General features: G+C 48.2%; 1 protein-coding gene across 1 annotated transcript; it reads right to left on the bottom strand.

Moving 5' to 3' along the window:
- Window positions 1-421: 421 nt before the first annotated feature.
- On the bottom strand, window positions 422-19,539 carry PRSS55 (serine protease 55). Its single transcript, XM_039697633.1, has 6 exons — window positions 17,427-19,539; window positions 16,372-16,561; window positions 15,205-15,452; window positions 11,732-11,977; window positions 11,344-11,357; window positions 422-744 (listed from the first exon to the last, which is right to left on the bottom strand). The coding sequence occupies exons 1-6, from the start codon at window positions 17,533-17,535 to the stop codon at window positions 457-459; spliced, it is 1,095 nt and encodes a 364-aa protein (XP_039553567.1). The 5' UTR covers window positions 17,536-19,539; the 3' UTR covers window positions 422-456.
- Window positions 19,540-19,563: the final 24 nt, after the last annotated feature.

The raw sequence follows: 19,563 nt of genomic DNA, 5'->3' as shown, positions 1-19,563 counted from the left end.
AAGCTTCAGAGAAAAAGGAAAACAAATTCTTTTCTCATTGCTTCTCCTGTGTTTTGCTGCTTTGGAATGTGGTTGGAGATTGTTTATCCAACAGGTGATTGTTTCATTGGTTTCATGTGAATTGTTTTGACTCATTGACCAATTGGGGCCAAGCTGTGTCAGACTCCAGAGAGAGTCACGAGTTTCACTATTACATTTTTAGCCTTCTGTAAGCATCCTTTCTGTATTCTTTAGTATAGCCTTGTATAGTGTTCTTTAATATAATATAGTATCGTAAAGTAATAAATTAGCCTTCTGAGAACATGGAGTCAGATTAATTATTTCTTCTGCCACAGGGCACCCCAAAATTACAATACTCCTGTTGGTCGCTGTGTCCATGTCAGTGACATCGAGCAGGTTGGCCTCAGAAAAAGGAGTGAAGTGGCAGTTCTGACTTTTATTTTCAAAAACCTTCTCTCAGGGTAATGTAATTGCAATTAAAAACATGAATAAAAGGGGACAATACCCCAGAAACACCACCTGTGTTCCAGCCCTGGAACGAGCAACCCTGAGATGCGCTCCACTGTCCACACCCTCAGTGAAGAAAGGTTTTCCCCTTATGGCTGTTTCCTTCTCAATCCAGTCCTGGTAGCTGTAAACAGGTGTTAAAATCCTGTGGTTTGGGTTTCCTCCACTGATGATGCCGACCTGGAACCACTTCATGGTGTTCCAGTAGCTGCAGACCACAGGTCCCCCGCTGTCCACCTGTGGCAGAAGCAGGAATGTTACAGCTGGAAACAGCCTCAGGTCCCTCAGAGCAGCCTGAGTGGGAAAATCAATCTCTGTCACAGGTTCGTGAGGATTTGGGGAGGGGAAAAAAGGGAATTTGCATTCGAAATTTCGCAGCTCAGCGCTGAGATCCTGCAGAATAAATAGATAAGAAGAGGTAAGAGGAAGGGATCAGTCCCAAGGTCTGGCTCAGTGCACTGAGTCCCTGTCATTCCCAGCCTTTTCCACGTGCTCCTGAGGCCCCAGGAGGATACCTGGGACCTGTCAGCAGGAGACACCATCCCAGAGAGAAAAGGAACATTTGCTGTGACTGCTCACCCAGTCCTTGTCTCCTCTGCAGAGCTGCTGCGTGGAGGTGCTGGGTACCTGCCACTGTGAATTTTGGGGGCTGGCAGCCAGGAACTGGGCAGCAGACAAACAATAATCCTGACAAATCCTTCTTGAAGCCACAGTCACTTCCCTGAAAACTTTCCTGCTGCTGCAAGGACAACCACCACTCACCCAGCGTGGGCAAGGCTTCAAATGCAGGTTGCAGCCACCTCAAAAAGAGGAATAGTCTCCTGCTGGCTGCTGTAGCTGGAGCACCAAGAGCACATCCAGCTCTGGAATCTCTGGACACAAACCCAGAGATAAGAGAAAGCAGCACAAAATCCACCCAAGGCTGGTGCAACACTTTTCTGAGGAAAGGCTGTGTGAGAGCTGGAGGTGTTTATCTGGAGAAGAGAAGGATCCAGGGAGAGCTCAAAGCCCTTTCCAGGGCCTAAAGGGGCTCCAGGAGAACTGGAGAGGGACTGGGGACAAGGAATGGAGGGACAGGACACAGGGAATGGCTTCCCACTGCCAGAGGGCAGGGATGGATGGGATATTAGGAAGGAATTGTTCCCTGTGAGGGTGGTGAGGCCCTGGCACAGGGTGCCCAGAGAAGCTGTGGCTGTCCCTGGATCCCTGGAAGTGTCCAAGGCCAGGTTGGACGGGGCTTGGATCAACCTGGGATAGTGGAAGGTACTAGAGGATTTTTAAGATCATTTCAAGCCAAACCATTGTGGGATTCCAGGACATCTTCAGTGCTGTCCTTCATCCCTGCTGTAAAGAAATTTCCTTCCACAGTGGGCTTGAATCTTTTTTCCACCTTTTGTAACCAGCACTTGTGGTAAACAAATTCAATACAAATCCATTTCCCAAGACAGCAAACTTTACTGGGAAATGTTGTCCTTCCCTGTTTGCACACTACTTTGGGAAACATCTTTGTCATTAATGGATGAAACCCCTTCTGCCAGCAGCTACCCTGAGCTAACACACATTAATTAATGAGCAAGGAAGGGGCTGAAGTTCCCTGTGCAGCTCATCAGCACTGGCTGAAGTTTATGGCTGAATTCCCACTCTAGTAGCTGGAGGGCTCTGGTCATTAATATTCTTTTTTTTTTCCTTTTTTTTTTTTCCAGTTCAGTATTTATTCAGGAGGTAAAAATTAAGATAAATGCAGAGGAAATGTTTGTAGAATCACAGAACATCCTGAGCTGGAAAGGACTAACAAAGATTGTAAAAATTAAGATAAATGCAGAGGAAATGTTTGTAGAATCACAGAATATCCTGAGCTGGAAAGAACTAACAAAGACCAGAGATTTAGGCTGGAAAAGACCTTTCAGATTGTTGAGTCCAAACATAAAATCAACACTGTTAGTTGTTATTATAGCCACATCCTTGCGTCTCAAGCAGTGCTGCTGGACCCTCTTCAGACTCAGCATCTAAAAGAGGTTTCCTGACCACATTTGAGCCAAGAATTCCCATGAAAACCACAGAGGTGACCTTGGAGCTGCGCATTGCGGGCGTCCTTGGCAGTGGCATCCTGTTGGGATGAATGAGCATCCACACATGATTCCATTCCCGGGATTTCACTGCGGATCCCCTCGGGGCAGGAAGGGACGAGGGCATTATCCTGGGGGTGAGAAGAAGGAGCTGGGAGCCTCCCACATGGGGATAACGAGAACGGGAGCCCAGCACGCTCAAAAAATGAGTTTTTCAGCACCGGCCGAGCCCCTGCACAGATCAGTTTCAGCCTCCAATTTGATTTGGAGTGAATTCCTGATGCCCTGTGTTTGTCCCCGCGGGAATTGTCGCATCGCGGTCAGGGCTGGGAAAGCCGCAGCAGGGCAGAGATGTGACTTTCCCGAGGTGTCAGCAGAGCCAGAGATCCCCATTTAAACCCTGCTTCCCTCTTCAACCAGATCCTCTCTTCCCCTCTTTTCCTCTTTAACCACGTCCGTTTGGTGTCGGCACTCAGGACATTCCTCTGGCTGCCCTGGATGATTGGAGACCCTGGCAAGGGGCTCAGAGACCTTGGCACGGAGTCAAAAACACCCATGCCTTTGATTTTAGCCCATGGAAAAAAATCACCAGCTTTGTGTGAAGATTTACAAGCCACAAGAGTTTGAGTAGAATGATTGTTAATTTGTTGCAGGGTGAAAAAGTAGAATTTTGGGGTTTTAGAATGGGGGTTCAAGAGGCAAGATGGAGGAATTTGGGTGTGTTCTGTCCTTCCTCTCCTCCTTCTTGTTCTCTGTCTTCTGCTGGGATGGTGACACTTTTGGATTGGTTTAGAGTAGCGACAGACTGTCTAACATAGGTGATAGGTATTGGAAAATTATTGTAAATAAAGTACACGTAGTTCTTAGTGTAAAAAGTTAACGCCACCCCAAATGCACAGACTGTGCCTCAGCCAGAGCTGCAGGACAGATCTCAGCAGGTCAGAGAAAGAATGTAATAGATCAGAAAAATAAACAACCTTGAAAAGCAGAACGAACAAATCTCGACTTCTTCAGGCATGGGACTGGGAAAAAAGAGTCTTTCTAATACCTCGGGGTCATCTCAACCTCAGAAAACCAAGAGTTTGGTTCCCTTCCCGGTTGGTGAAGAAATGGGGATGTTTGGGGAATCAGTGATTTAAAACTTGAGCAGAGAGGGAGTTCAGGAAAGCTCTGAGCAGCCCAGAGAGCAGCTGCAAATGCATTTCCCTAATCCACAAGCCCTGGGATCCAAATCCTGATCTCTTTCCACACGGGCTGAGCTGCTGTGCTTCCTGGGTACTACTTCTCACATGCCATTTCTCTTAACTTCAGCTATTTAACATGAGGATTTTATCACAAAATGGGCCAAATCATCCTCTCCCGTGTGATAATCTCACATAATTACAGCGGCAGCCCGGATGAATCAGGAGCCTGTTTTTTATAGGAGTAAAGATGGAGAAAATAAACTCGGTCCTCGGACATTTCTGAATATCCCTGTATCCACCTTAAGCCTTCAGGAATGCTGGCCCAAGGTTTTCCATCCTTGTGTAGGAGAGGGTGTGGGAGGAGCGAGTTTTTGAGTGCTGGGACAATTATCTCAGCTCTGTGATGCTTCCAGTAACACTAATTTAATGAACGCTCAGGTTAATGACTCTGAGGATGGAAGAATTATTAAAGGTTGCCTTTTCAGGCTCCTGTATCCTGGTGCTGAAACAATCCTGGTCAGCAACACACACCAGATACCTGCTCCTGCTTTTCCCTCTAAAGTGCCAAGTTTCTGGATGGGAAAAACCAAACTAAAAATAGCAGCTTTGCTTCTGTTTCATGTTTCTTGTCATCTCGAAGATGAGTGAAAAGCAAACGCAACAAATCAGATCTGGTGCTGAATTCCTGCCTTAAACAAGTTAATCCTCCCATTAGGAGAGGTGAAGGCAATGATACGTTCACTGATAAATAGCTGTGGGTTGTATAAAATCTGTCACTGCCTAACAAGGTGCTTTGTTCACTGAAGCTGACCAAAAATTTCATCTTTTTCACTGCAGCCAAAACCTTTTTTTTTTTTTTTGAGCATCAGGAGTCTTTCTGCTGCCTTTAGTGGGCTTTGGATCAAAAGTGTAATCTCTCTTTTACATTTGTATTCGTGTCTGCGGCACAGTCATTGATCAGAACAAACACGTTCAGCCACATAAATCTTCCGAGGTGGGAGAAGCTCTGGGGGTGGGAGAACAACTCATCTGATCCTCATTAGGTGGATGCACAATCCCTGCAAGTCATTGCTGGTTTCATTTTCATGTTGGCGAGCTCTGTGCAAATTGAGGGCAATCAGCACAGGAATAACAACACTGGGAATAACAACAGTGCCCATCAGAGCTGCCCTGGCTGCTGGAGGCAGAGGCTTTGGCAAACATCATTTGCCCAGATGTTTCCAGCTGTCTTCAAAGTGGGAGGAAGGAGGTTGTGGCCACATTTATGTGCAGGTGTCAGAAAGGCACCAGGGCAGCTGGACTCCTCTCACACAAACCCTTTGAGAACCTTCAGCTCCTCTGTCCCTCCATCCCCTGGCTGGAAAATGGGAGAAGATGACCCAAATTCACCCACTGTGACGTCAGCAGGGCCATTAGTGACTGCAGTGGCACAGAGAGTGCAGATGCCTCTGGCCCAAGCCCTGTGGCCCAGACTCCTGTCTCTGGCTGTCATCTGCAGCAAGTACTCAGGGGAGGAGGAGGAGGAGGAGCAGGACAAGTATTTACAGAGTTGTATTTACATCCCAGTGGTTAATGGCCTCAGAGAGATCTTCATCCAGGAAATTGCCTAATTGCTTTTTGAATCCATTTATCCCTTAGGATAAATACCCACAACATCCTGGTCATCGACTCCCATAGTTTAATTATCTGATGGAAGAAAAAACACTTCCTTCTCTTTGTTTTAGGTCTGCTGCCTGATAAGGCCATCTGACACCCCTCCTTCATGTCCTTGGAGCAGCCGTGACACCAGGACAGCTCTTGACTCCTCTCCATGCTGCCCACGAGGTTGGGAATGTGTCACATCCCCATCAGACATCTCTCCTGCAAGCCTCACAGTCTTGCTCTGCTATTCCCTGTGCTGTCAGGAGCTCTTCCATGTCCCTGTTCATCCTTCCTGTTCCACTTCCCTCCTTTTCTGAAATGACCACTCCTTTCTCAGATGGAATGGACGGGAATCACACACAGGGAGGCTCCCAGGAGTCGTGCCCTGGCACAACACATTTGCTTTGCCACTTATTCCTGTCCTAATAATTCCTAATGCTCTCATTGCCCTTTTGACCCCCCCAGAGCCTCAAGCTGATGTTTTTGAAGAACTACCCATAGTTCTTCTGACATGGTAATAGCTAAATTAGAGCCTATTATGGCCAGTGTACAGCTGGAATTGCTTCTCCATACATCCATTACTTTTTCTTTATCAATAACGAGCTGCAGCTGCTGTTTTAACCCCCAGTCACTCAGAATAAATGGGATCTGCTGCACCTCTGCACAGCCACCTTTCAATTAGACCCCTTAGAATAACGCTGTGGCTTTGGCCAACTTGGTTATCTTGGCATTTGCCCTCCTGGAACATCAAAATTCCTTGCACGGATGCCAACAAAACTACCCCTGTAAGTTCTTTCTCTGTTCAAATCCCTTCCACTTCATGACAGCCCAGTTTCTCCATGAACCCTTGGTGAGGAATCTCCTTGCAAGAGTTTTGGGAATCTCAGAACATGTTAGTTAGATGGTTGAACCACCCCCTTCCACAGGGCTGGCAATTCCTTTAAAGAATTTGGATGTGCCTGTGAGTCACAGCTTCCCCTCAAAGCTGTCATGGAATGAGAAATGGCTCTTCTGAGTCATCACAGCCATTCCCCAAGCCCAGGGCAAGCTGGGATTTCGTGTTCAGCTGGATCCAGAGGTGTTCTGCTCCCCACCAGGCACACAAAGCCAAGCTGGACTCCCAAACAGCTTCAGTCTGAGGGAATAAAATCTGTGACCCAGGGGAAGAAAGCACAAGAGACGCTCGACCTCATCCTCCTCATCACCCCAGGGTCTTGCATTGGGAATTAATTTCTCACAGATTAAGGAATGAAGCATCAGACCCTGCACGTGCTCACTTGTCTGCCCACACCATGAAATGATAAAGTAATGAAAGCCCTAAAAACTCATGGAAAAATGTTCTGATTCTTGTGAGCTGCACATCAAAGCGCCCTTCAGAAGAAAACTGGAGGTTCTGCAAATGCAGAAACACCTCTCCACTGCTTTGTTCTGGGGCTTCCCAGGGCACCTTCCTGCTTGAAACAATCTGTCCCTCGGGAAAAAGAAACACCTCATGGTGGTAGCAACAGTTCAGTGATGGGAAATCCATAAAATGATAGGGTGTGGATCCCTCTCTCTGACAGGAAAAGAGGAAACAGCCTCAAATTGCACCACAGGAGGTTTACATTGAATATTAGGAAAAATGCCTGCAGTGAAAGGGTTGTCCAGCCCTGGCACATCTGCCCAGGGCAGTGGTGGAGTCACCAACCCTGGAAATGTTCAGAAAACAGGTGGATGTGGCACCTGGGGACATGGTTTTGTGGTGGCCTTGGCAGTGCCAAGGGAATGGCTGGACTTGATCTCAGAGGGCTTTTCCAACCTCAGTGATTCTGTGATTCTATTTTTAAGGTAAGATACAATAATAAAGCACATTTTTTTTGTGCAGTTTGTAATAACTTTGGACTGAAATGTAGATAGTTTCGACTCCTGGCCCCAGGGAGCATCTGGCTGATAGGCAGAAGGTCCTCAGAGCTCCTGTGGATGCTCCCCATCCCTACAGACTGCAGCCAGACCATAATTTAACCACCTCTGTTCAGGTGTTTTGAGCAGCTTCAGGGACTGACCACACTACCCTGGTTTGTGCTCTTCTCCTCGAATCCATGACAACTACCTATAAAAACACAGTTTTCATTTGCAGAATTCTTTCCGTCAGAAAATTCTATTTCATGAGTCTTTTGTGGCAGTTTTGGGGCCATGTTTGGACCAGCAAAAGGAGGCAAAATCTTGTGAAAGGATGCCAGAGTTTTTCCAGTGCAAATGTCAGGCTCCCATTGCAGTCACTGGGACATAGTTTGAGGTGGGAGCAGTGGGATTCCAGGGGATATCCTGGAATATCTAATAGGGAATTAAATGTAGACACTGTCCTGCCTTGGAGCCAAGTGCCCCTCTGTGAGCTAAACCCCTTCAGCTGGATTTCAGTTCATGGGGAGCAATAAACACACACAAAGGGCTTGATGTCATTTTAGCACAGATGCTTAAATCAAACTCAGTGACTCCCATCACCAGGGCTTTTTTCTCCCTCTTGATGGAAAGATGGTTCTGTAGATACTGATGGTTATAAAACAGACATTTGTGAAATGGCTGGGAAACCCCATCCAGGTTTGCACAAAAACTTCTGCTTTTGCTCCAGCTCTGTGGGATGAGAGCCTTGAGCATCCCAGAGGCTTTAAAAGGCATTTTTAGAGATGGGAAAAGGGGGAATGGCTTTAACCTGAAAGAAAGCAGGGTTAGATGGGATATTGGGAAGGAATTGTTCCCTGGGAAGGTGGGGAGGCTCTGGCACAGGGTGCCCAGAGAAGCTGTGGCTGCCCCTGGATCCCTGGAAATGTCCAAGGCCAGGTTGGACAGGACTTGGAGCAACCTGGGATAGTGGAAAGTTGGAACCAGCTGAGCTTTAAGGGTCCTTTAAACCCCAACCACGGTGTGATTTATGGCCAAAATCCCCTCTGCTGCAGGCTGTAGGAAGGGGTGGATACCTGCAGCCCAGCACTCACCTGAGCTGGAACCACCCCACTGCTCCTGGGGGTCACACAACTATTCCTTCCCCTGGAATCAGAGCAGGGCCTGGCCCCCCTTCATGTGCTGCTGAACTGTAGGTGACCTGTGACTCCAGCTGAACACACTTTGTCCTAATCACCACATCAGAGCTCCCCCCACAGCCCCTCTGAACTATAATTGGGCCATTTACTGAATTTTGCCTGGGCAGGGAAGGCACTGAAGGAGGCATTTGCTTTGTGAGCCCCTTATACTCTAATTATTGTTCAAGTTACCATTGCATCAGAGCCTAACAAAAGATGCTTAAGAAAGCAAGGAATGAGACATCAATTGTGGTTCATGGGGTCATGGAAGAAATGTAGCACACAAAAAAATAATACATAGGCCATCTCCAGTGTCTGTTCTTTAGCACTTGTACCCCCTGAACATCCATTAATGTTAATGTTTATGACTAAATAGAACTATAAGTCAATTACAGCTCCTGGTAGTGTTAATTCCCAGCCAATCCATATATTTGTCTGCAGAACTGCCAGGGAATTGGGATAGAATAGATTTTTCTTTTTAAGGGAATGGATTATTTTTTTTTAGGTACAAATACTTGGGAGCTCTGCTATTCAATCTCCTTGAGTTATTAGTGGAACATGGTCAGCTATCCACAAATTAGGCTGGTCTGGTATGAGGGCAGCTGGTGAGATGTCTGAGTCTTTTTATTCTTGGCTTCTCTATTCATGAGGTGGCCTCAAGCTGCACCAGGGGAGGTTCAGGTTGGACATCAGGAAGAATTTCTTCCACTATCCCAGGTTGCTCCAAGCCCTGTCCAGCCTGGCCTTGGACACTTCCAGGGATGGAGCAGCCACAGCTTCACCCATGCCAGGGCCTCACCACCCTCACAGGGAAGAATTCCTTCCTAATATCCCATCTAAATATCTCTTCTTCTGGTTTACAATCATTCTCCTTTGTCCTGTCACTGTCTCCCCATGTGAAAAGTTGTTCCCTCCATCACAGTTCACAGATTTGGATCCTGATGTGGATTATGTGGATTTCCAACCTCAAGTCCAGCAATTTTCCTGCCTTAGCCGGGTTCTGGACATGAAAGCATGGATCCTGATCCCCAGCAAATCCCAGGAAAGGTTAATATCAGGCTTTTATTTCCTCTGTGTCCAGACTTCCTTGGGCTACAGCTACTAGAGCAAACTCAGCATCTCCAGGGTTTGTTCCCTGACCAGGAATCTCTGCCTTGCCCAAGTTTCTAATCCTTCCTGGCCTTTCCCCAGGGACTCCTGGGTGGCTCCTGATCCATGCAAGATCTGGAGCCTGGCAGCTCCCCAGGAGACAGCTGGATGGAGCAGACCAATGCCATGCCCAGGGCTGCTCTGTCTCCACGACAGAGATGAGGACGTGAAGGATTTGGGCATTTTGAGATCTGCCCTCACTCTCATCTGACACAAACCCTGCAATCCTCACAGGCAATCAAAGCTTGAGAGGCTGCACTGCCCACAGGGCAGATGGATTGTCCAGTTCTGTCCCTCACTCCAAGGGGGACAGTGAGGGGCTGGACGGTGTCCAGGGAATGGAACAGAGCTGGGGAAGGGGCTGGAGCACCAGAAGGGGCTGAGGGAGCTGGGAGAAGGGTTCAGCCTGGAGAAAAGGAGGCTCAGGGAGGACCTTGTGGCTCTGCACAACTCCCTGACAGCAGGGGACAGCCATGGGGGTCAGGCTCTGCTCCAAGACAAGGGAAACCGGCCTCAAGCTGTGTCAGGGGAGGTTTAGATTGGATATTGGAAAAAAATTCTTCCCTGGAAGGGTGGTCAGGCATACCCAGGGAGGTTTGGAGTCCCCATCTCTGGAGGTGTCCAAGGAAGGTCTGGATGTGGCACTCAGTGCTCTGGGCTGGGGACAAGGTGGGGATTGGTCACAGGATGGACTTGATGATCTTGGAAGGCTTTTCTAACCTAAATAATTCAGGGATTCTGCCCAGTGGTCCCTGCTGCAGAAGAAGCATCAGGTTCAGCCCTGTCCTATACCAGGCCATCACCAGGTTGCTGACCCAGCCTGTTGAGATCAAAATGTCCCCCATGGCTTTAATAGCACTTCTCAGAAATCCAGGAAACCATCCAGCAGCAAAACGCTTCCCCTCCAGCAAATCAGCAAAATCTGGTGGCAAGTCCTGTCACTTGTTTCATCCCTGAAAAGTACAACTTCTATCCTCAGCTCTGTTTTTGTCCTGTTCCTTTTATTCCAGTTTACAAAGCATTCCTGCCTGGTCAAGATCCCACTAAAGTCAGAGAGATGCTGAATTCTGAGTTTTATCACCCATGCAAAGGACATGTGCTTCCACTGCTTGGAAATCTCACATTCCTACTTCATTCCTCAGACAACTCTGTCATTATTGTGGATCTACATAGCTTCTTCATCAGCTTTCTGAGTCCAGGAGATTCATTTTGCTGGGAACAAGTGCTTCTGCTATTTCACCAGCATCATTCACCCACAGAACTTCAGGCTAGGCTGGGCTGGGCATTGAATCCTTTAATCATGTTAATGTTATCTTGTGGCAGGTTTCTTTTTAACATTTTTAGATTTAATTTAGTGGAGGGGAAAGTCACTTGTATGGTTTCAGAGGCAGATGCTCTCTGGCTAATCACAAAATCATTTTGCAAAGCAAACTTTCCCTGAGCATCCCATGGTTCTGGTGCCCCCTGCCTTTGCCTAAAGGTTAGAGGATCTCTCTCTGTCCTGGGTGCTGGTTTGAGTAATTCCTACAGGATGGAGCTGTCCATCCATGTGTCTCCCCATCCAGACCCCTCCAAACCCATGGACATGTATAAAACACACCTGGATGGGTCTTGGAGCAGCCTGGGATAATGGAAGATGTCCCTGCCCATGGCAGGGGGTGAGATTTAAAGCCCTGTCCAACCCAAACCCCTCTGTGATTCCAAGAAAAAACATTTCCCAGTGGAGGAGGGAAATCTCACCCTGGAACCAGAGGCTGCAGGAGAGCCCAGTCCTTGTCAGTCTTTCAGGAGAGGGGCTGGAATTTGGACGCTGTGAAAGACAAAGTGAATTTTTGGCTTCCAGGCTTCATGTGACTCCAGGACAACGATCCTGGGGGTGGAATGTGTTGTGAGGGCACAAGTTGTGAGTGAGTTTTGCCTCATTTGGGTGTTTGTGTCAGCTCCCTAATATCAAACACTGCTCAGACTGTAATTTAGCTTGAAAAGTCCCTCATTCTCTGTCACCAACACACTGCCACAAGATGTGACTCATTCTGGCACCCACAGACCAACCAAGCACATTTGGGTCAGAGCCAAGGCCTCACCTGAGAAATGCTTCTTATCTAAATTAAACACCCCCAGATTAAACTTCCCTCCCAATTTTTTTGTCTTGAAGCTCCTGGAAAACCATTTCTGTCTCCTTTCGGGGTGTAACCTGGCCATGAAGCAGACCAGGATGGTCCCTTTACCTGACAGCCTCCTCCTCCTCCTCCTCCTTCTCCTCCTCCTTGCTCTGTCTCAGCACACATCGTTCCCCCCACGAGGTGTGGGATGTGCTTCAGGCATTTCTCCCTGTTGATCAGCTTCATCCTTGCTTTCTGCAGCACATGGGATGCTGCAGCAAGTGAAAAGAGAAGGATCAACAAAGCTGCAGAGCAGCTGGAGGCTTCCCTTGGGAAGAATCTCAGCTGGATTCCTAAAGTATCTCAGGGCAATGGGGTCTCTGGGCAGAACCGTGGGGTTTTGGGGTCACAGGAGATCCCCAAGTGTTGGCAGTGACGAGTTTGTGCTCCTGAGTTTATCACAGAATCCCAGAATGGTTTGGGTGGAACGGGACCTTAAAGATCATGCAGTGCCACCCCCTGCCATGGGCTGCGAAACTTTTCAATATCCCAGGCTGCTCCAAGCCCCATCCAACCTGGCCTTGGACACTGCCAGGGATACCAGACTACTGGGAAACCCCCAAAGGGGTGGATTTTCCTGCTGGTGGTCTCAGTGATCACCTGAGATGAGTTCAGCTGTCCTGCACACCTAGGGTTTCTCACTTGTGGTTTTTTGGGAACTCAGTCTGAGGGGCTTTTCATGGGATCCTGTGCAAGCCTCTGCAGATCAAAGTCCACTGAGCTTTCCATAGAATTCTAATAGAATTATAGAATCATGGAATAATTTACTTTGGAAACAACCTTTGAGATCATCCAGTCCAATTGTTCCCCCAGCACTGCCAAGGCCACCTCTGATCCCTGTCCCCAAGTGCCACATCTGTCACATTCATATTCTCGGGAAAATTCCATTTGCCCAGGATTTTTATCCTGAAAAGCTGAGAAGCCTCAGAGAAAAATGAAAACAATATTATCTCATTTGCTTCTCCTGTGCTTTGCTCCTTTGGAATGTGGTTGGAGATTGTTTATCCAACAGGTGATTGTTTCATTGCTTTTTGCTGTGAGTTGTTTTGACTCATTGGCCAAGCTGTGTCGGGACTCTGGAAAGAGTCACGAGTTCCATTATTATCTTTTTAGCCTTCTGTAAGTATCCTTTCTGTATTCTATAGTATAGTATAACATAGAATTCTTTAATATAATATAGTATCATAAAATAATAAATTAGCTTTCTGAGAACCTGGAGTCAGATTCATTATTCCTTCCTTCATTGGGGCACCCTTCAAATACAATATACATCCACATGGCTTTTAAATTCCTCCAGAGATGGGGACTCCCCCACTGCCCTGAGCAGCTGTTCCAATGCCCAACAACTCTCCCAGGAAATAATTTTTTTCCTAATATCCAATCTAAACATTGTTGTCCTCAGGGAGGGCTGCAATGCCACGCCTCACCCAGGGGACCAGCTGTATCTTCACAAAGTGACCCAAAGGAAATATCTGATTTATTCTTCCCTTGGGTTGGGAACACAGAAATCACAGCTGGCACCTGCAAGTGACAAAAAGACTGAAAAATGTGCTGGGCTATTTGGAAACCCCAAATATTTCACCCATGTTTCTCTCTAAAGTGAACCTGAGTCTAAAGGATAAAACTGAGACCTTCAGATCATTTGAAACTCACTCCTTGTTTCATATTTCACTGGGTTAAATCCTCCCAGAACCTTCAGGAAACTGAGAATGACAAGATCTAAAAGCTGGAAAGCTGTCACGTCCCTTTTCCAGCTAAGATGGAAGTGCCCAAAGATGAAAATGCTGTGGTGGAGGAATTTCCAGGAAGGTGAAGCTCTCCTGTCATGGAGAGAAGCTGGGGGTGTTCACCTGGGGAAGAGAAAGCTCTGGGAAGTCTTCAGAGCCCCTTCCAGAGCCTAAAGGAGGTCCAGGAGAGCTGGAGAGGGTTTTGGGACAAGGGATGGAGGGACAGGACACAGGGAATGCCTTCCCACTGCCAGAGGGCAGGGTTAGATGGGATATTGGGCAGGAATTCTTGGCAGTGAGGGTGGGGAGGCCCTGGCAGATGGTGCCCAGAGAAGCTGTGGCTGCCCCTGAATCCCTCTAAGTGTCCAAGGACCGGCTGGACAGGGCTTGGATCAACCTGGGATGGAGGAAGGTGTCCCTGGCCATAGCAGGGGGTGGGATGGGATGAGTTTTAAGGTCCCTCCAACCCAAACCATTCCCTGATCCTGTACCTTTTGGCTTTGCCCATATCACACCCTCACACCCCCTCTCACCACGCTCAGCTGCTGCTGGATTTCTTCTGAAGCCTCTACCAGACAGAGGGTGGGGGGTTCCGGGGCTGAGCACATTGACACCAAATTTTGGAAGTAGAATCTGTGTCAGCTGAGCCCACAGAGCACCACAAGGCCAATCCCCAGAGCTGCTCCATGGATTTTGCACAGAGGAGCTCAAAAAAAAAATCCGTCAGAGGGACTCTGCAGCAACCCCTCTGTTTTGGGAACATGTTACCTTGGTGAAGTGGGAGAGCCTCACAACTGTGAGAGTGTTGTGTGTTACTGTTGAGGGAGGAAAATGAAGCCTAAGAAGGCAAATGCAAAGTTTCATGGGGAAAAAAACCCAGCAATTGGAGCAGAATAGCAAGGATTCAATGGGATATTCACTTACTGCATCCTGGGAAGGACCACTCAAGTTCCAAGGCACCCCCTGCCCTCCCAGTCCTGATTAATTCTTTCCAATAATGAAACAGCTCATTGGCTAATTAGTGACATTTGTTCAGGATAGACATTTTGGGTCACAATCAGTGCTGGAACTGCTTTCATTAGGGCTTAAATGAGATCAATTAGCAACAGCAGTCTGCAGTCCCAAATGAGTGAAGGAAGGAGTGGCCAGAACCAATAATTCAATCCAGCTCAGAGAGGCATTAAGCCAAATATAGACCTTCATTTCCTTTAGTCCAGACCATTTTAGACCCAGCCTAACTGGGTGATTTACAGAATATCAAGCTGAAGTTACCCACAAGGGTCCTACAAGGTGACAAGTGTTCAAGACCTGGCTGGATGGGGTTCTGAGCAACCTGGGATAGTGGAAGGTGGGCAGGGGATTGGAATAAGATGAGCTTTAAGGTCCCTTCCAGCCCTGATAATGTCATGATTCTGTTCTTATTTACCCACCAGGGTGGAGATTGTCTTAATCTGGCTGCCAAAATGAGGTCCAAAGTTTGGATGTGGTGCCAAAATAAGTCCCAGATTTTGCTCTGGGGGTCTGCTGGTGACTGGTTCTTGCCCTGAACAGGGAACTGGTGGATGTGCAGAGGCTGGGGCTGGTCTGGATGCATAAACCAGGAAGGTGGAGAGTGGAACTTTGCCTGTGAAACCCCTCATGGGAGAGGACAGCCACTTTAAATAGATAAACCCCATTTTCCACCAGCAAACTCATCTCCCCCAGCACCTCACCTGCATTTGTGCCCTCCCAGCCAGCAGCCCAGCAGTGCTGCCACATGTCCATGTCACATACGAAGGGCAGGCAGATGGGAATTTTCTCCATGTTGAACTTGATGGGACTGCTGAGCAGGATCAGGGCAATGTCATTTTGCAGGCTGGTTCTGTTGAACTCCTCGTGCAGGATCAGGCTGTCCGGGTTGTGCTCCTCCAGCGGGAAGCTGAGGTCAACTCTCCCCACTGCCACCCTCAGATCTGCTGGCCTTAAAAACAAAACAGGACATGGTGAACGTGAAGGATTTGGGTTATGGAGGTTGGTCCTTCTCCCCAGAACAGGGCATGATGGTGGCTGAGGCAGTTCAGCTATAAATACCCAAGGAATTTACCCTCAACTCCTAGGAAAGGACGATTTCCAGGGCAGAGAGGTGCAGAGGTAGAATGTGAATGCAGACTATAAATAACCCAGTCACTACCAAGCAGATGGAATGGTCTGGATCTTTTGGATCTCTGTGCCCTGGGCTGGCTGCTCAGACCCAGCTGCTCAGGCTGTGCTGGTCATTTGTCACCAAGCAGTCTCGGCTGCCACATTTTGGAGGGGACTCACAGAGGGCTGGACTCTTTCCCTGGATACAGCATGGAGTTGATTTATCCAGAACTTGGTGTTTTAAATTCAGAGTCTCCATGAGGTAAAGGTGTTTGGTGTGTGAAAGCAAAGGTAATTTGGGGGATATAATGAGCTAGAATGGAATACATCACATTTACAAGGTACTGGAACAGGTGCACAAGATGTGTTTGGGGCCATCAGAATAGCATTGGGGGCATTTATTCAAGGCTGCTTGGCCATCCCTCAAAGTACTGAGGGATGAACCCAACCACATCCCTCAAAGTATTTCCCTTCTGCTTGAACCCAACCACATCTCCAGAAGTCAAAGCTCTGGGAACACCAGGAAATGAATTAACCCTACAAAATCAAAAAGTCCAAAGGCATTGGAAATGGTTATGCAGATTTCTGCACATTTCTGTGTTCAAATATGGGCCTGTCTCCCGCAGACGAGACAACCCCTGTTTTTAGGGCTCAGTCACACAAATGTGGCACAGGAGGAGATGCACATCCTGCACCCACCTGGAGGAAAGTCACCCCACCCTGTGCCTGGGCTGCCCTCCCACCCCTGGGGCACTCACAGCTCATCTGCAAAGCAGTGGGCTGCAGTTAGAATCCACAGTGCACTGATGATGGTGCCTCCACAGATGTGCTTCCCATGGCTCTGGATGCTCACGAGCCATGGCAATTCCCCAGGCCTGACATCTGTCCCTGTGCCAATCCTCTTGCCAGTCTTCTGGAAGGACTCGTAGGATGGTCGGAGGCCACAGCCTGGGTACAAAAAGGGACATTTTGGACACATTCAGCAGAGTCACAGCCTGTGCTGGACAGGGGCAGGACATCCCTGAGCAATGAAACAGAAATATCCATGGAAGCAGAGAAACAGGGAATCACAGAATGCTTGGGGTTGGAAGGGATTTAAAAATCATTTTTCCAACTCCATTCCAACTCCAACTTCTACTATCCCAGATTGATCCAAGCCCTGTCCAGCCTGGCCTTGGACACTTCCAGGGATCCAGGGGCAGCCACAGCTTCTCTGGGAAACCTGTGCCAGGGCCTCCCCACCCTCACACCCAGGAATTCCTTCCCAATATCCCATCCATCCCTGCCCTCTGGCAGTGGGAAGGCATTCCCAATGTCCTGTACCTCCATCCCTTGTCCCAAAATCCTTTCCAGCTCTCCTGGAGCCTCTTTAGACACTGAAAGGGGCTCTGAGGTCTCACTGGAGCCTTTTCCAGGTGAACACCCCCAGTCTGCCTCCAGAGCAGAGGGACCCCAGCCCTTGGAGCAGCTCCATGGATTCCTCTGGACTCTCTCCAGCAGCTCCACGTCCTTCTGCTGCTGGCCCCAGGGCTGGAGCAGCTCTGCAGGTGGGTCTCAGCAGAGTAAAAGGTGAGAATGCCCTCCCTGGATCTGTTATTTGATCTCTCACAACGTGACATCGCTGTCACCTCCCCAAACCTAAACTTTGCCAAGCACTGCCTGGGAATTTGGGGTGGGATGCACCATTGACCACGTCCCATAGGCAGGTGGGATAAAATCCTGGTTTAGGGAGTGGAAGGTGCATCAGGCTGCAGCACAGGCCACACCTTTATTCCCTCAGCAGAAGGAATAAGCCCAGACCCATTTCACTTACCCACAAGTGAATGTTCTGCAGCTCTTCTGTGCTGAGAATGCTGAGAAACGAAACCTGCCTGGACAGGGCTGGTCAGGGAAGCTAAACAGGAGAGGGTAAGGAGCAGCATCTCAAATCCACCCAGGTCCAACACTGTCCCACAGCTCCCAGAGCAGTGATGCCTCTGCAGATGCCTCAGGACATGGCCTGCATTCCATGTCAACACAACCCAGGTGACATCACAGCACCCACTCCTCCTGCTGGTGCAGCACTTGGGTGCTCCTTCCCAAGGCAAAAGGGTCACTGAGGGAAAGCTCAGGGGTTTCCAAAAGGTTTGTGTTTTCCTCTGGCTCTCACAGGGACAAAGTGGAATTCCTGTCTGTATCCCGGCCTAACCTCACAGGATGTGGCAATGGAGGATTTCATCAGCTTGGTGCTGTAACCCTTGCTAGATCTTGAACCATCTTTGAAGACTTCAGGAGCTGTCTCAGCTTCCAACTTCATCTCCAAAGCTTATCATCACATTAATTTTATCATTTCCTGGTAACTTTCTTTCCAGTTAAACCCTGCCAGGGGCATTGACTTGAATGTACTTAAACAGAAAAAGTGCCCCATCCCTGGAAATGTTCCTGGCCAGTCTGGACAGGGCTGGGAGCAAACTAGGATAGTGGAAGGTGTCCCTGCCCATGGCAGGGTGTGGAACTGGATAATCTTTAAGGTCCCTTCCACCCTAAACAACTCTGGGATTCTGTGTTTGTAGGAAAAAGCAGCAGCTCTGTCAAAGGACAATTTTCAGAGCCCAATCAAAACTCTTAAACCAAAATCAAATCAAAGGTGTCAGTAAATAATTCTGTGGTACCAAAATATTTTGGTGTGGGCCAATTGTAGTATCAATGGAGGCATTATGCTGATCTTTAGACCAAGACATCATTTCCCTCATGACAGGACTTTAAAAAATCCTCAGCCAGGTTCAGACTTGAGGATATCTACAATAAGAGTTTTTCTCAAAAACTTTCCAGCTTGTTTCAAAATAATAACTACAGCATGGAGTGGGAGGGGAGGGAGAGGAAAGGAAAGGAACCAGGAGACATTTCATGATCCCCCAGATGATTCAGCTCCTGAAATGCTTTGCCTTGGAGCACATCAGGAATTATCCCACTGGAGTCTGGATTTCACAGAGGCTGACAAGGCATAAGATGAGGGTGAGATTTTATTTCCCTCTCTTTTTTGCTTCTCTGTCACTTCATGCCAAGGAAATGAGACACAAGTGCTGGTTTACTTGTCTGTTAGCACTGAAAAAAACTCCATGGCAGGACAGGTTAGGGATAGGATCAGTTACCACAGAAACAAAACTTCTGAGTGCGCTGTGGGCACATTTTGGGGCACCTCCAGAAAGAGCCCAATGGGTCAATCCTGCCTGAGGCAGCTCCTGTCAGCCTGACCCAGGTGCAATCTGCCAAGAGGACAGATTTCCCCTGGATTTTGAGACTGGGATGAGCTCAGCATCAGCTGAGGAGCACGAGGGAAGATGGGGAGATGATTTTTCTGGCACACACTTACTCCCCATGTTTGGAAAGAGTGGGCAGGGCTGCAGCACTGGATTTACAACCCCAAACGCTGACTTTGTGGGGAACTTTTTCAGATTCTCCAAGCTTGGAGCATGATCTGCTCTGCTGTGTAGCTACAGGTGAAGTTCAGGGAGCTGCTTTGGGCCTTTTTGAGCTTTAAAGCTGAGCTGGTGAGCAGGAAACATCAAACCAAGCTATGGAGAGCAGTTCCACGAGGAAGGAGGTGCTGTGGAATTGTACTCTGAGTCCCACCTTCTGTCCACCAAAACTGGCTCACTCCTTGAGCTCTGGACCCACAGGATCCCATTTCCACATGGGATAAACTGTGCATTCCTGTATCCTTTGTCTGCAGCTTTGAGTCTGCACTCTGAGGACCCTGTGAATAAACCCAAAATTTTTTTTTTCCCCTTTCTGGCTGGCTTGCTGTTTTGACTGCACACTCACTGGAGACTGCCCCAAGTTACATTTGCCATGAGTCTGCTCTTGGTGGGTGCTCCCCAAGTTATTAAAGTACAAATAATTAATCAGAGGGATAATTCCACTCCTCTGTACTGTCATGCCTGATTATACAGATATGAACACCCTGGTGT

This window comes from Passer montanus, unplaced genomic scaffold (assembly GCF_014805655.1).
Source record: "Passer montanus isolate IOZ18808 unplaced genomic scaffold, ASM1480565v1 scaffold119, whole genome shotgun sequence".
Lineage (NCBI taxonomy): Eukaryota > Metazoa > Chordata > Aves > Passeriformes > Passeridae > Passer > Passer montanus.
The sequence above is the reverse complement of the archived record's forward strand: the minus strand, read 5'-3'. Positions and strand labels throughout refer to the sequence as shown.